At 41.5% G+C, this 15,036-nt stretch overlaps 1 protein-coding gene across 10 annotated transcripts in view; it reads left to right on the top strand.

Annotated features, from left to right (window-relative positions):
* Positions 1-15,036, top strand: part of LOC121960821 (sickle tail protein homolog) — a 136,231-nt gene that overhangs the window by 19,553 nt on the left and 101,642 nt on the right. For 5 of the 10 annotated variants that reach the window (XM_088072088.1, XM_042510690.2, XM_088072089.1 and 2 more), the window contains exon 1: positions 6,134-7,384. The exons of 2 other annotated variants lie outside the window; for them this stretch is intronic. In XM_088072088.1, the coding sequence (XP_087928214.1) occupies positions 7,051-7,384 (334 nt within the window). In that variant the 5' untranslated portion in view covers positions 6,134-7,050. Of the gene's footprint in view, positions 1-6,133; positions 7,385-15,036 lie in introns of those variants that run through there. 3 more of the 10 variants (XM_088072087.1, XM_042510686.2, XM_088072098.1) reach the window with 2 other exon arrangements.

Below are 15,036 nucleotides of genomic sequence, written 5' to 3'. Positions count from 1 at the left end.
GAGGCGCATAATGACCCCTAAGAGATGCCAAAGTACTTTAAAGAGAAATGACTACAATGAGATTTAAAACTACAAAAAAGAAGCAAACCCACCACAATGTCTGTGTTTCCTGCTCCTTGTAGGAGAGGTGATGGGGCCTTTTGCATATCCAGTGGTCCATTGTCTCAAAATCTGCCCATGTTCCTACCTCATAGTCAGCCACTTATTTTTGAGAAATGACCCCATAGTTTCATGATGCTGCAGTTTCTTTGAAGCACAGTCTTGCCTCTCAACATTGATGTCTTTGATAATGCTCACAATCCAGGTGATACAAGAAATGAAACTCCCATTTCCCCTTGCAAAAACATCCATCTTTGCTTATTGCCTCTGCCAAGGGGTTGCAAGTTCTCTGTTGTGTTTGTTCATCTTTTTCTTCCTATAGTAGCTCAAACATTGGAAAATAGATTTTTTTCAAGTGACATTTGGAGGAAAGTAAAGCCATGGGCTAAGGCCCAAGTGATCACTTTTTGGTGTGTTGTAATATGTCTTAAAGTATTTGTTAACACTGTGAGATGGTATTTTCTTTTTAAGAGCTACTTACTTCAATAAAACAAAATCCTAGCATCCTGTTATTATCTGTCACTCGAAACAGACTAAACATTTCTAAACATTCGCTATTGTTGGATATTGCAGCCTTGGCGGAGACATGCACTCACTTAATGTGTCTAGATTAGTTTGATTGTCTGACATAGTTTGTCAGTGTTGTGCTTTTTGGCAGCCTATTATCAATTCTTTGACTTGGGAGCATTCTTCAAATCTTTCAAAGCTGATTTGCATAGCATATTAAAATGAATGTAGGAACACCTCTGGCATGTTTTTGCAAAACTTATTAATTGTCTGTAATGAATATTTGAATTTCAAAGCACAAAAAAAAATGCACTAAAAAAAGAGAATTGTTAACCTTAACTTAAACTTAAACTTCTTCTTACTAACACAACTACTTGGAAATCGGCCTGAGAAAACTTAATTCATTTATGTTACTGATTTAAGTAATGATTTTAAATTGGTTAACAATTCTCTTTTTTCAGTATGGAATGATGCTAAGTTTCAAACTTCCAGCTACGTTGTTCTGTTTATTTAGCTCGCAGGTGAGTCAACAATACTGTAGACACCTCAATCAATCGTGGTTGTTTAAGCGACAGTTGATGATAATGGCAGAGACAGCACTTCTCCTCACTGCTCCACTGTCTCCTCTAACCTGCTGACTGAGTGGCAGCACCTCCACCACCTCCGCCATGATCAGAGCTGCATTTACTGTGACCTAAAGCAGCAGATAATGTGACTGGCTGGGTGGCTTTCCCCGGGGAGCAGCTGAGTGTTAGGACTAATTGGTCCCAACTGTCAGCGAGTCTCATCGTCTTATAGACTCCTTTTTCCGCCTTTGAAATGCTTTTCCTCGCCCGGGAGTCGAGAACAGGCGGCAGCTAAGACGAAAGAGTAAAGTAAAGGGATTCATATTGAAAAGGAAAAGAACAGTTTGTTGATGCTGTTGACTAATATAAGATACAGTATGTGTTCCAGATAGAGACTCAGATGTTCATTTCATGAGTCTGTGAACTACTAAAAAATCTCTGATGAAATATTGATTGTTTGCTAGGGTGAGAAATTGTTATTCTGAGGAACACTCAAGTTTTACTGTAGCCTGGGTGCAACTTTGACCAAATTTGCCTCTCACTGATATGCTTTTCTAGTTAAAATTGACAAAAATCTATCTAAGTTGTACATTATTTTATGGCATTTCTTTCCTAACATTCAATATGTAATGGATGATGACAGGAAAGAGTTGCAGCCTGGTCTCAAACCTGTGTTTTGTGCACGTGGTAGGGACCCCAACCTGCTGCAGCGCCCATCCCCACACACTCAATGCTACTGTTGTGCGTGTGTGCATTTCTGTAGAGCTTCAGTAACTGATTCAGCGGCTGATATTGAGTGAATGTTACAGTCAGTAATGACTCATGATATGGTTGGGAGGGAGCTCTGAGATGGAATGTAGGAAAAGAAACAACCATCCCCGGAGGGCTTGGAAAACATACTCAACCTTAATCCTCAGCAGAGAGGTACACAGCTCACCCATCCCCCTATTGCTTCCCAAATCCCCCAACCTTGTAGCCTGCCACTAGTTCTGTGTAAACTTGGCCTTTGTGCTTATTCTGCTGCATAAAGAGATAGTCACTGGGGAGTTAAAGCTGCTTTAGTCCTTTTTTTATATAAACAATGAATCAAATAATTATGTGTTTGCAAAAGCGGTCACTCGTGGTGATGAATCCACAGATAATTACCACCCCGGTCTTATGGTTCTTGACTTAACTGTTTTGGTTCACTCTCATCAGTGCTGCATCCAGCTGCAGCAGACAGATGTTTCCAGTGAAAAAGCTCTGATAAGCCCACTGTACACCACCTGCCCATCATGAAACGGCAGATGGACATAGTAAGCAACTAGCTCATGAACATAGTGGAGCATTTAACAGCTGAAGAGACAAATGTTTTCCTGAAGAGTTGTTGAAGAAGTGAATGAATATTAAACTATGAATGTTTACCCCCAGAAACTCCAAATGCATTCTTATTTTGCTCCGTATTTGCCAGATGCTGGATAACAACTGTTTGCAAACAAGTCCATAATATGTCATTGTTGGTGGCCACATTTGGTGGCCACATTTTATTGAGGAACCTGCTATAACTGATCTTGAAAACCCTTTAAGTCGATATGGGGACTTGAAAGTATTCGCTTTAGTTATTCAGCTCTGTTTTTGGTCTCCACCAAATGCTCCACTATGTTCGTCAGCTAAATGCTAACCTCGACTGCTGTTTAGTGCGGGGCAGGGAGTGTACAATCATTTTTTAGAGCTTCTTTGATTAAAATGTCTGCTGCTGAAAACAAAATTGTGGGATTGAGGAGAGTGGACAAAAACAGCAGCTTGGTCTCACTCCCAGGGTGTCAAAATATGCCACTTGGACAGTGTCACTATAGTGATGCCAGGGGCACTCTTTTAGGTGTAGGAGACACTTTTAACCAACTCCAATTTAAACCCATTTGCATTGTTTTTAAACATTCAGAGTAACAAACTTAATATGAATAGCGTGAAAAGTGCACTTACGGCAGGTGGGAGGTAGACGGCTCCAGCAAGCACAGGACTTTAACCAGGGAGACCAGTGTTTGTGTCTTGTGTGAAACTAAGAGTCAAAGTTCAGTTCTTCTGTCATGTGAGTCATTCGTCATGTCATTTACGATCTTTTCCTAACCCTAACCAAGTAGTTTTGTTGCCTAAACCTAAACCACCAAGCACTGACCCCTTCGTATTTATTGACGCAACTGATGTGAGTAAACTGATAGGACTAATCTCAACCACCATCTTTTCCCAACCCTAACCAAGTGATTTTGTTGCTTCAATCTGACCACCAACTCTTTCTTGGTCATATAAGTCAGCTCCGTGATATACCGCCAACACTTCTGTGTCAAAATACAGCTTAAAAGGCTACCAGCATCTACCCAAGCCTTGAAATATGACAAATAGAATGAAATCACATTGAAAACAATGAAGTTTTGGGCTCAGAAACCAAAACAATGAGCTCAAAAGGTGATGATTCTCTTTAGCTTCATCACTACAAGCAACCCTATTCCAATAAAAGTGTCCTGTTGTTGGTGGAAATATATTGATTACATCAGCTTTAAACTAGGTCACATTTATTAAATATATTTTATATCTCCAGGTTTGAGTGACTGCAAATGCTCTTGTGCACATTGAAATATATATTTTGGAAAAATTAAGGCAGATTCTGCATGAAGACAACATACAGCAAGCCCAACGTCCACTGGCCTGAGCTCAGTTCGTGAGAGTCATTTGTAACCTCTGCCCCCCAGTTTAATAATAACCCTCAGACAGAAAAGTCAGTTAATTAGAGAAATACCACAGAGGCACTCGGACAACTCTTGCTGAGCTCGCCATCCTTCTTAGATACGTCCAACAGCCCCTCCTTCACACGCTTATGGGCCATAAGCTTAACCAGAACTTGTGGGATTTTCTGCACCATCATATTTCCATAACCGCTGATCCCATACTGCTCCTTGGCACTTGAAAGCACGGTGCTAGCCAGGGATAGCTGCTTAAACAGCTGTGTGTGGCAGTTTTGTCATTCAGATCTTTATTGTCAGAGCCAATTTCAACTCCTCAGATAATCATCTTTCACAAGTTTTTTTTTTTTTGTAGATGAAATACTTGTGGTGGTTTGTTTTCCACTTCTAGTTTGAAATGCAAATTGATGCCATGCCTGGATAGAACGCCAACTTTGGGGTTTGTTATTTGATACATGGACGTACTTTATGATCTATCACATTGCACAAAATCACAGGCTTAATGAGGAAAGTCAAATTATATCCATCTCTAAATGCTATGTTATTTAAAGCCTTTGAACCAAGTTCCCGCCGTTTACCCACTGTACAGTTAGAACTGGCTTAAAAACCTGGGAGGCATCCAATCCACACAGAGGGCTTTCATTTACTCCCAGCATGTACACACACACACACACACACACACACACACACACACACACACACACACACACACACACACACACACACACACACACACACACAAATAGCCATAAAACCATAGTATGAGAGAACTCTCTTACTCACTGAAACTTATATGGAGTCTGTGTTTTTTCATGGTCAGCCTTTTTTAGGTTTGACGTAATCCTCCGTACTACGATGCTGTAAACATAGTAAAACTCAGCCAAACTGGTGACGCACAGACATAATCTGGCACAATTCTAATATTTAATCTTATGGAAATGTCTCTATCTCCTTTACTTTTCTCTCTCTTTCAAAAATCCATCAGACATGCAGCGGTTCCCATGAGCTCTAGCCTTCCGATTTTGTCAGCGAACTATTCATTGGGAAAGTATGTAGGTCAATCTGCTTTGCTCTTTATCTAAAGCCATACAGATATGTAGCAATACGATGAATATTTCATTCATATCTATACAATCAGTGATGGCTGTCATCGTGTTCAGAGGGGCTTAGTTGTCTAAAAGGCAATCACGGGGCTTGGTATGGAGGAATTGATCAAATCTTCCATGCAGATAGCGCACATGTGAGTGTGTTTTTCCACGCTAAATCCCTATGTAAACTTCTAACAGTGTATAATCAGGCCATGCAGGTTCCAAACAGCGCAGTAGATAAAACATGGCACCATGTGAAACATTAAATCTGGCTTTTTTGACTTCTAACTGGGACGTTTTGTGATATCTGAGCTCCCCAGTTCAGAGAGAAAAATCGTCCCAGTGTAACGCTAAGCCTGTAGTCGCGTCCATGTGGATTGTTGCTCTTTTATAATGTGTTGCCTGGACACGGTTGATCCTTTTGCTCACTGTAATCCATTTTCTGGTGTTTAGTCAGTAAGCACGGAATGGCGTCCCCGTGCATTTTATATCACATGTCCATTTCGCATGCTTGGGCATATTACACAAGTGTCACAGGACAGGCTAGGAGCTCAAAATAGGGTGACCTGTGTGCAGAGTTAATGAATTAGACAAGTTTATAGGACTGTGGTTTGCTTTCTAGAGTCGCTGTGTGTCAGCAAAGTGTGCTTTTACACCAAGAAACAGACTCAGTTTGGCCATAAAATCTTTCTTCAATGCTTCAAAGTTATTTTTTTTGCTCTCTTTGTGTGCCCTACTAACAATGATTCATGCTTTATTGTGCTTGTCTGGCAATGATCAGTGTGTGCTGAGGAAATTTCTGTGGGTCAGACAATTGTTCCGAGCACTTTGTCAAAAAGAGAAGAAATGTTTTTGCTTGGTGAGAGAAATTGAGTGTTTCTGAGGATTTCTCTTTCTGGACAGAGAGTAAGAGGGAAGGGAAGTGTCTGAAAAGCTGTGATCTTCTCCCCCAGCCAACTTCTGCTGTATTTTTTTTCATGTCACAGCTGATGTCTTCGGCGCAGGAGATCAGAACAGCTCCACTGTGTGTCTCTTGTATACACACACATGCTGTAGCACTCCCCTCCTTTGCGCTCTTTAATTCTCTGTAAATTCCACCAGCGAGTGAAGGGCTTGTTGTGTTGTGCATTCCTGCCTCTGGTTGCCCCGAACATCTCATCACATGTGAGGCTGTCTGAAGTAGGGGGACAAGAGACGGACAGAGAAAAAGGGGGAAAATAGGACGAGGTGATTGTACCAGAGGGTGGCTCTGAGCGGTCGGCTGATGACGTGAAGCGCTGCACACACATCTGGAACAGCTTGTCCAGCTGCACCTGAAGAGAAGGGGCTCCTCCGCAAAGCCTCTGCCGGCACTTTCTCTATCTTTCTCGTGCCCTTTTTTTTTTTTTTTTCTCTTGCTGTCTCTAAATCTTCCCCTCTCTGGTCTCCGTCTGCCGGAGCGCTGGAATGGTTACCCGCTGAGCATCAGCAAAGAAGAGCGAGTGAACCGAAGCGAAAGAGAAGAGGAGAGAGGAGGCACTAGAGGACAGAAACATGGAAAAGAATTATTAGGCATGAGGTAGGAGAGAGAAGTTGACAACCATAGTATGAGAGCAAGTGAAGGAGCGAGGGAGCGCGGGAAATTTACAAGAAAAGAGAAGGATGGAGAGAGTGTGAAAGAGAGCAGAGAGGGGATTAAAAAGCCGGAATGCGCTGACACTGGAGACCTGAGTTTCTGTTTGCATTTGGCACAGCACGTCCTGTCACTCCACAGGTTTATCCACACACACACCAATCTACTAGCGCACACACACTCAAACACACACTGTTTGCTTTGGAGGGTGATCCCAGGAGGCCACGCCAGGAGAAGAGAACACCTTCCAAGGATCTCTTAACCCTCCACCCCTCACCCTCAGCTTCCCAAAAGTGCCCTCCCTCTGGCCCTCGCAGCCTACCTGCACCAGTCACAACACGCTGGAGCCGCAGAGTCACACTCACTGAGAGCTCAGAAACCCTGGATTGTCCACGGGACACGGCTGCAGTCACACTGGCTGAAAAAGACTGAGGAGCATTACTGATCCGCTGACCTGCAGGATGTCCAAAGCCTCCAGGCTGGCCCGGCCCCCGTCCATAGTGGCCGGATCCAAGCTGCCCTCCCCCAGGAAGGAATGCCCTGGCACGGCCGGTCGAGCCCGCGTGCTGAGCGTGGGGGAAAAGCTGATGAGGGCAGGTAGCGATGGTATTCTGAGCAGACAGAAGTCTTTAAAGGCCGCTGCGCCACAAGACAAACAGCAGCGCGAGACCCCGGCTGAGACTCAGGCCCCCAGCCAGAGTCCAGGTGAGAAGGGCCAAAACATGGAGATGGTCCCACCTAAGAGCAGGATCAGCCCACCTAAAGCATCAAATCAGCCACAAGCCTCTGTGCAAAGTAAGTAATGGACCAAACTTCATAATCTGAACTCTAGTGATCTTTTGGAACTTTATCAGTTTACATGAGAATCTTTGATTTTAAATCAATACAAGAGTCCATAAAGTGATTTCACTTTGCTCTCTTTCTGCTCATCCATCATCATTTGTCAGTCGGTTTAGCATGCAGTGGATTAAGCTTTTTCTACTCCTTTTGTGTCCCCTCTAATGCTACTTCATTGCACTGTGTGCTGTATTGATGAGGTCGTCCTGGGTTATCTGTGATCTCCCTCCTGCCCCGGGGCAAAGGATGCTCCTGTCGAGCAGCCAACGATTAACAGGGTTTCAGGCCAAAAATAGCACAGCGTTAAAAAATGCAATGGTCTGCTTAAGGGGGGTGGGCATGTTGCTGCAGATACCAATGAGAAGTTGATTCAGGAAGTCCTTTTGGAGCAATGCATCTTCGAGTTTGGACATTTATCAGATATAAAAACATCGCACAGTTTATACTTTGTGACAAAATTTTGCATCGCAGTGGCAGTCATTTTGTTTTACGTCTTGACATGAGAATGATAAACTGAATTGCAATGCGTATTTTAAAAGGTACTCTATCAGCATTTTTTGCAGGATGATCCTGCATTTCCCCCCCGTGCCTTTTGCATCCGTAATCCTGCTGCGCCTATGCATCGCTCTCATTGAAATGAATGAGAAGGCTTAATTTCCCAACGCAGTGCTTTTGTCTGTGTGAACGCAGCCTTGATAGAGGAGAGAGGAATGACTGCTCATGGGATCTCTGTCACTATCCCACTGCCTCAGTCTCTGTGGGGTGCAGATTAAGAAATGAAGGGGGCCAAGAGGTCGAGGAAAGTGGTCTTATCATTCCCTTTTGGCCTTCTCACCAGATTCCCAACTCTGCGGGGCACCAGCTTTCATGGTTTTGTCAGGTCACAGTCATCTCCCACTCTCTGAGGCAACTTGAACAAGATTGTTCAGAGGATGATGTCTGCATGTACTGTTAGCAGCTGTTAAGAGTCTGGTTGATGCAGCATCTATTTTTTTTTTTTCATTTGTTAAAAGGTTTCCTGTCAGTCACACTTGGCTGTTCAGTTTGTACTCAAAGACAGCGATTTGGGAGAGTAAGAGGGGGTTTGAGTGTGGGGGTGACGTAGATGTAAGCAACAGGGGTAAGTCAAGTAAGAGAGTGACAGAAGGAGGTCAGGAATGTGAGCAGGGCATGCTGGGAAATCAACAGGTCTTGAGCTGCGTCTGCTTGTGAGTCCCTCCCCGCAGTAAAGACAGGTTATGGGTTATAAGAGGGCAGGTTCGTACTGGAAACCAGATGTTCTCGTCTGTGCAGCTTCCATTCTCTTCTTTACACAAATAAAAGGGTCTTTATGCAGAGATGATTCACTTCTCAGGGGTCAGGGTCAGTCTGCCTACAGTTCATTTGCTCATAAATGTGCATTGAAACAACACAGATAGAGTTAAGTAAAGATGACTTTTTTTAAACTTTATTTTATTTTATGTTTTTTATGAAACATATGTCTTTGTATGAGGGCATGGATACTGACCCAACCCCTCTTTTTACACTGTGGTTTGGTTGCTAACAAGGACTAATTTAATCTAAAAGAAGCTCTAATCAGAGTTTCGTAAAACTTGGTTTCAAGTGAGTGAATCCAGTTTTAAAATTAAGCAGAGCTCTGTTGCATCATTAAAAAATGAATCTCAGTAATCAATCTCAGTAAATCCAAGCTTATTCATTTAAGCAGAATTTAAACTCAGTTTAATCAATAGGGACAAGCGTCACATTGAAATTAAAATAATAAATAAATAGATAAATATCAGCATGTTGTTTGCACCTTGTAAGTAAGATAGGTGAAGGAGGGCTGTAACTATTTGAATAGTTACTGCTTTTTCACAACAACAAATGTTACATTGTTGCTAGCCAGCTAAAAAAGTTGCTTGTAATGGTTCTGCAGAGAGGCTCAAATTTTTCCTCCTTTTAGAAAAACTTAAAAAAGTCCATTGGGTTGAGTCTGTCACTCAACTTTCTTGAGGAACTTGATTATTTTGCTCAGTCCTTCTCAAAAAGGAAGCCATTGTAAAAGATAATCCTCCTCAACTGTAGGTTTAAAGTTAACCCGGAATCGAAGTTGAAATTGGAGTTTAAAGTTTTAGTACAACAGAATTTAATTTAATCTATTATTAGAGTAAAAGCTAAACTGAGATTTAAAGATGGGTTTAAATTTAATCTTTCTTAAGTATAAACAAGTTTGAAAGTTTACTGCATGGGGATTAAAATTTAAGCCAAGATTTAATCTGGTTTAAAAGTTAATCCTTGTAGGTGCAATCCAGCCTATATTTTTTATTCTTTCTACTCTTGTCTTCTTTTCTCACGTCCTCCCTCGCTCATCAATTCTCATGCGTTTCTTTGTCTTTCCTCTGCTAACAGCCTCTCTACTTTTGTTTCTCTCTGTGCTTTTGTCCTCCTCGTTCCTTTTCTTCCTGTCATGTTTTGACAGCAGTTGAATCGGTTATTGAAAGATGCCATCGCCGCCCATACACACACACATGCAACGCAGACTATCAAAAAGAATAGATGAACTGTGTGAATTCTCTGCATTTCTCCGCTGTCTCAGTGTGCGTTTTTCGAGACGGCGAGAACTGTAGATTTCTTGTTATGGACAGTAACTTTGAAGTTCCTCATTGAAGAGGGAGTGCTCCAACAGTCCAGTCTGGCTAGAAACTAGACTGATCCCACAGCCCTTTGATATATAACACTTGCAAGGTCTTCACTTTAGGGAGCTGCTGTTGGCTACATGGAGCCATGTGCTGCTTAAGTATTTGGATTTTAAATAGGCCAGCACAATTAAATACCCTTTCGCTGCAGGCTAATGGGGAGCTCTTCATATTCCCTATTCACTTATGGCTTGTTTACAAACAAGGCTGGTTAATGTAGGGGGGTTCAGACCGTGCCAGGTCCTCGTCTCCCCCGCTAATGCCAGTTACAGGGCATGACGGCAGCTAAAGCGCAGACCCACAGGGTCAGACAGAACTGATGCACACCTCACTGGCAGACGATAAGTGCGTGTGACAGGTGACATTTCCACTGTGTGAAAGCTTCAGAGCTGACTGCTGCTCGCCAAAGGGCCCAATTTCAGCCTTAAAGTGGCAGCTTCCACCGAAAGCAAAATCCGTTTGACATTTTCTGTCCAGAGAGGATATAATACGAGTCTCAAGTACAGGTTCAAGTTCAGCTTTCTTTTGATACTGTGTGACATTGCATCAAACCACAGTACAGCAACATTTTGCCTGACTCCTTAAGGCATCTCTCATCCTGGATGTACATCTGTATTCTGGATTCTTGTACACTACATGAACACTAAAATGTTAACACCCATATGTGATTTTTGAACATCTCATTCAAAAATCTTAACAGCCTCCACCCTGTGAGAAAGCTTTCAACAAGATGTGAAACGTGGCTTGCTCCCATTCAGCAATACGAGCGTTAATGAGGTCAGGCAACGATGTTGACCGATGAGGGATGGATTGCAAAATTCTTTCCGTAGGTGTTTGATGAGGTTGAGGTCAGGGCTCTGTGTAGCCCTGTCATGTAACACCTAACTCTGAAAACTGTGTCTTCATGAAGCTGGCTTTGTGCACAGGTCCTGTTTGTCCACATACTGTTAGTCACATAGTTTACACTTTGATTTTCTTCCATGCACAATGCAAATCAGCGCTCTTTAGAAATAATCAAGTTTATCAGTCAGTGTAGAAGTTTTCCTCTTTCCTCTGCTCTTTAGTTTAGTTACTTTTTTAAGTGGTATGCATCTTAATTTAATACTGATCTGTCTCTCTATGATCTCCATAGCTGTACAAGAACATCAGTAAGAAGATTGAATGCTTCTGTGTATTTATTCTGAATGCCTGTCCCCATGTGCAAACTTTGGCAATGAATAGTGTCTTTGCCAGTTAAAAGGAAGCTGGAGGAGATTCTTCCTTATATATATAATATGTACCGGTATATTTTGGTTATGGCTGATACTGGGGCAGAATCAGCAACAAAAGAAAGAAAAGAAAAGGCTGAAGGATAAAAAGGGAAAAGGCTAGCCGAGTTATTAGCCTTCTTCCTCCTTGACAGATATTTAATATATCTGTTTATGAAATACATTGCAAGATGTATTACATTAATATATGAATTTATGTCAGTGACTAACACTCACTTCAATTATTTCCACCACATCATATTACAGTCATTTATCTGAGATGCATGGTCACAAATAGATAAATTACCACATTGCTATGCATTCTGCAAACAGCTGTGAAGAGAAAAAATTAAATTAAAAGTAAGTTGTGTCTTTCTTTTACACACTTCCAAAATAGATGCAGGCGCTAGCCAGATCAAAGTCATTGCAACACAAAGCGGTGGTGCTCATGGAAACATTACATGACAGAAATGGCAGATTTTACAGGTCCATCTTTTTGGATCTTTCCAAAAAAAAAAATCGCAATTTTTGCAATCGTATGTTCTTGACATTAATAATATGCTCCTCTGTATTTTGTATTGTCATCAAGAATATCATTATTGCAAAAATACCCTGAAAAATCATGATTTTATTTTAGGGCCATAGCACCCACCCCTAATCAGTTGATAAAAACATCTGGAGACAGAGTATAAAGGTCTGGAAAGACTTAAATTTAACCTCTCTCCTGCTCTCCTATCAATCTTTGCTATCTCCAGGCCTCCCAGACTCTTTTCACTCTTTGTGTCAAGATCAGCTTGAAAGTATTTCACCTCTTTTGTAACCAAGAGGGTCTTTGATCCCGTGCCCCCATCGTGCAGGGATTTGTTTCAAGAGGCTCTTGAGATAAAGTAATTTTTGTATGACCTCACCTTTTGGTGATTGAGAAGGTTAGTCACTAAAAAAAACAGAACACGGTGTGATTTAGGACTTCATCACCTTCGTCTGAATTTTTCTTTACTCAGTCAGACACCAGTGTTTGTGATGTGTTGTTTCTTGTCTGATATTGTTTTGCAAGATTTGTTGCCACATCAGTGCGTACCGAGTTGCTTCAGCTCATTTACGAGTGATGGAGGTTATTAAGACATTTCGGTGTTGCTCCAGGTGTAACAATGTACATGTGCTCTTCAACCTGTTGACAAAAGCACTAACAGCATATGGATGTGAATCATTGGCGAGATGCATGCTTCTACATGCGCGCTACACACTGTGTCAGTTTTGTTCACTGTTGATAGTCTGAGTTGTGTGTATCCATGACAGACTTTTTTCACAGCTTCAGTTCCTTTTTCCGGAAAAAAAAGTTGAAAAAAGAGCTTAGTATAACGGGAATGAGTTTGAGGATTGGGATGTGATCACCCTTTTCTTTGACACTGGAGCCAAGAGTAGGGATTACATTAATTGCAGCCTCTCGTGACTCTTTAAGCCCCCAGTTGTTTCTCTTGATTTTTTTTCTTCTTTGACAACTATCAGGCAGACTGCAAGTATTATTAAGACTACAAAAAACTTTCCCTCCACATCAATTGGGTGACTAAAACGGATATGTAATTCTGATTCTTCAGAAATCCATTTTAATTACCATTTTATGTACATATTTGTGTCAGAATTGGATGGTTTACAAGTTTCTGACACACTGTTCAGTGTCTTTTCACTCTTCCAAAAGGGAATTTGAGAGAGTGAGTTCCTTTGTATTATCCAGGCCTTCCTTTTTTAGCTGACAAATTGAAGCGTGTAAGTAGGGGGTTGATTTTAAGCAAACCCCCCCACGCTCACTTTGAATTGAGCAATCACAAACAGTCACTGTATGGATTCATGTGATTTACTCACTATGATGTCACGCTGCTCTTGTTCCTTTGCATATTATTGAGGAAAAACGTCATATTTTTCACACCTGTTGCAAGAGAAGTTTACAGGACTTCCTCAGTGGTAATTGAAAGTAGGGCGTTCTCAGTGAAGGAATTTCCCCTGTTGTGATTAAGGATGGCTCAACAGCGTGATATGTCGTATAACCAGCATTTACTTTTTTTTGTTGTTATTGCAAATTGCTTAATTTATCCTGATTTTAATGCTTTGTAAATAAGCTTTATTGTTAGGCAATAATTAGCAAAGTTTTAAAACATTAAATATTTATTCATTGTTAAAGGTAGAACACAGAAGGGCATGAGGTGCAATGAGGGGAGCAGCGATTTTTTAAGCTGAGACACATCACACATCATGTGGAACCACAGTCTGTGCAGGAGCTATCTCCCCATCATTTAGTCCCTGCCAACACGTCCATCAGACCAATCCTGAGCAGCAATACTGACAACAAGCACACTGATTGGCACACATAACTGTCAGTTGTGATGTCAGACACTCTTTGTATACCAGTAAATAAAACCAAACTTATCAGAAAAACGAACACCTGAACAAATATAAGCATGATAAGAACTGTGTAAAATGACAGGAACTGAGCTTTGATTTTGAGTTTGGCCCATTTCCCACACACCAACATGGAGGGGGCGGGGTTTATAACCTATACCGCAGCCTCCAGGTGGCAATCAAGATGTTTTTGCTCCACATTTAGGGAGATGTAATTTTATTCATTGTTATTATACAGTCTTTTAAAAAAAATTTTGGCGGGGGAGTTAACATGCAGAGCTCCAATGAAAAGAGAAAAATCGTGAACATAGCAGTTGTGGCGGCTGCTGCCATCGACTGCTCATCAATCGCAGTATTGCAATATTGCGATCATTGTAACAGCACTTTCTGAAAGAGGATCACTCTCTGAAAAACATAGCAGCAAAACAGCAGAATTTTAACATTTGGAAACATCAGTCTGAACAGAGAGGGAAAGTATTTATTATCCATTTACGTCAATTCCTCTAACCCACTCAGATATCTATTTTTGTAAAGGTTTTGACCATTATTTTGTTCCTCTATTATAGTATTTCCGTTAGGAGAGTCTCAAAAAGTTTTTAAATACATTTTCCTCTAAATGCCACAAGACAGGAAGTGACAATACCTTGATGTTTTCTCAGCTGTGGGAGACAACTCACTTTTGTCTTTGGCTTGTCAATATGTACCCAAAGCCTGTAGAGAAGTCCAATGAGTCATTAGAGGAAAGAGGAGTAGGTGAGTTAATGGTGTGTTCATGAACCTGGGGTGTGCGTTCAGAAAAAGAGTGGATGTGACTCATCCGTCAAACAGAAACAGATAATAATCGGGCCACTGAGCAAGAAGAAAGAGCCTTGGTTATGTGACTAGTCATGAGTGTGTATTGTAAATCCCCCTGTTGTCTCTGGTGTGTTTTTCTTTGGGGGTGTAGCTCGGGGCGATGTTGCTTCTTCCTGATTCCTGAGGCTGCGCAGTGCTCAAAGACAGACAGCAGAGTGGATAGGCTTTCTCTCTGTGTCAGATTAAGGATAAAACTAAAGCCTTAATTTGTGTGTTTTCCCAGCCCTGACTTTAATTCCCAAGGTTTTCACTTGTTGAAGTTAACATGTCTACATCTTTACTTTACTTTCCAGTGTGGCCTTTAAGTTTGGCTTGATTACACAGCAAAGTCTTCAAAGCTAATACTGCAAATGTGCCATGAAAATTCCTTCAAACGAGACATCTCACTACTACTTTTTTTTTCAATTAAATGCAATATGTGTGTGTGTTCTGGCCCAAA

The sequence above is a fragment of the Plectropomus leopardus genome, chromosome 21 (genome assembly GCF_026936395.1).
Source record: "Plectropomus leopardus strain MGB_pleo_1.0 chromosome 21, ASM2693639v1, whole genome shotgun sequence".
NCBI lineage: Eukaryota > Metazoa > Chordata > Actinopteri > Perciformes > Serranidae > Plectropomus > Plectropomus leopardus.
This window is presented reverse-complemented; position numbering and strand designations above follow the sequence as displayed.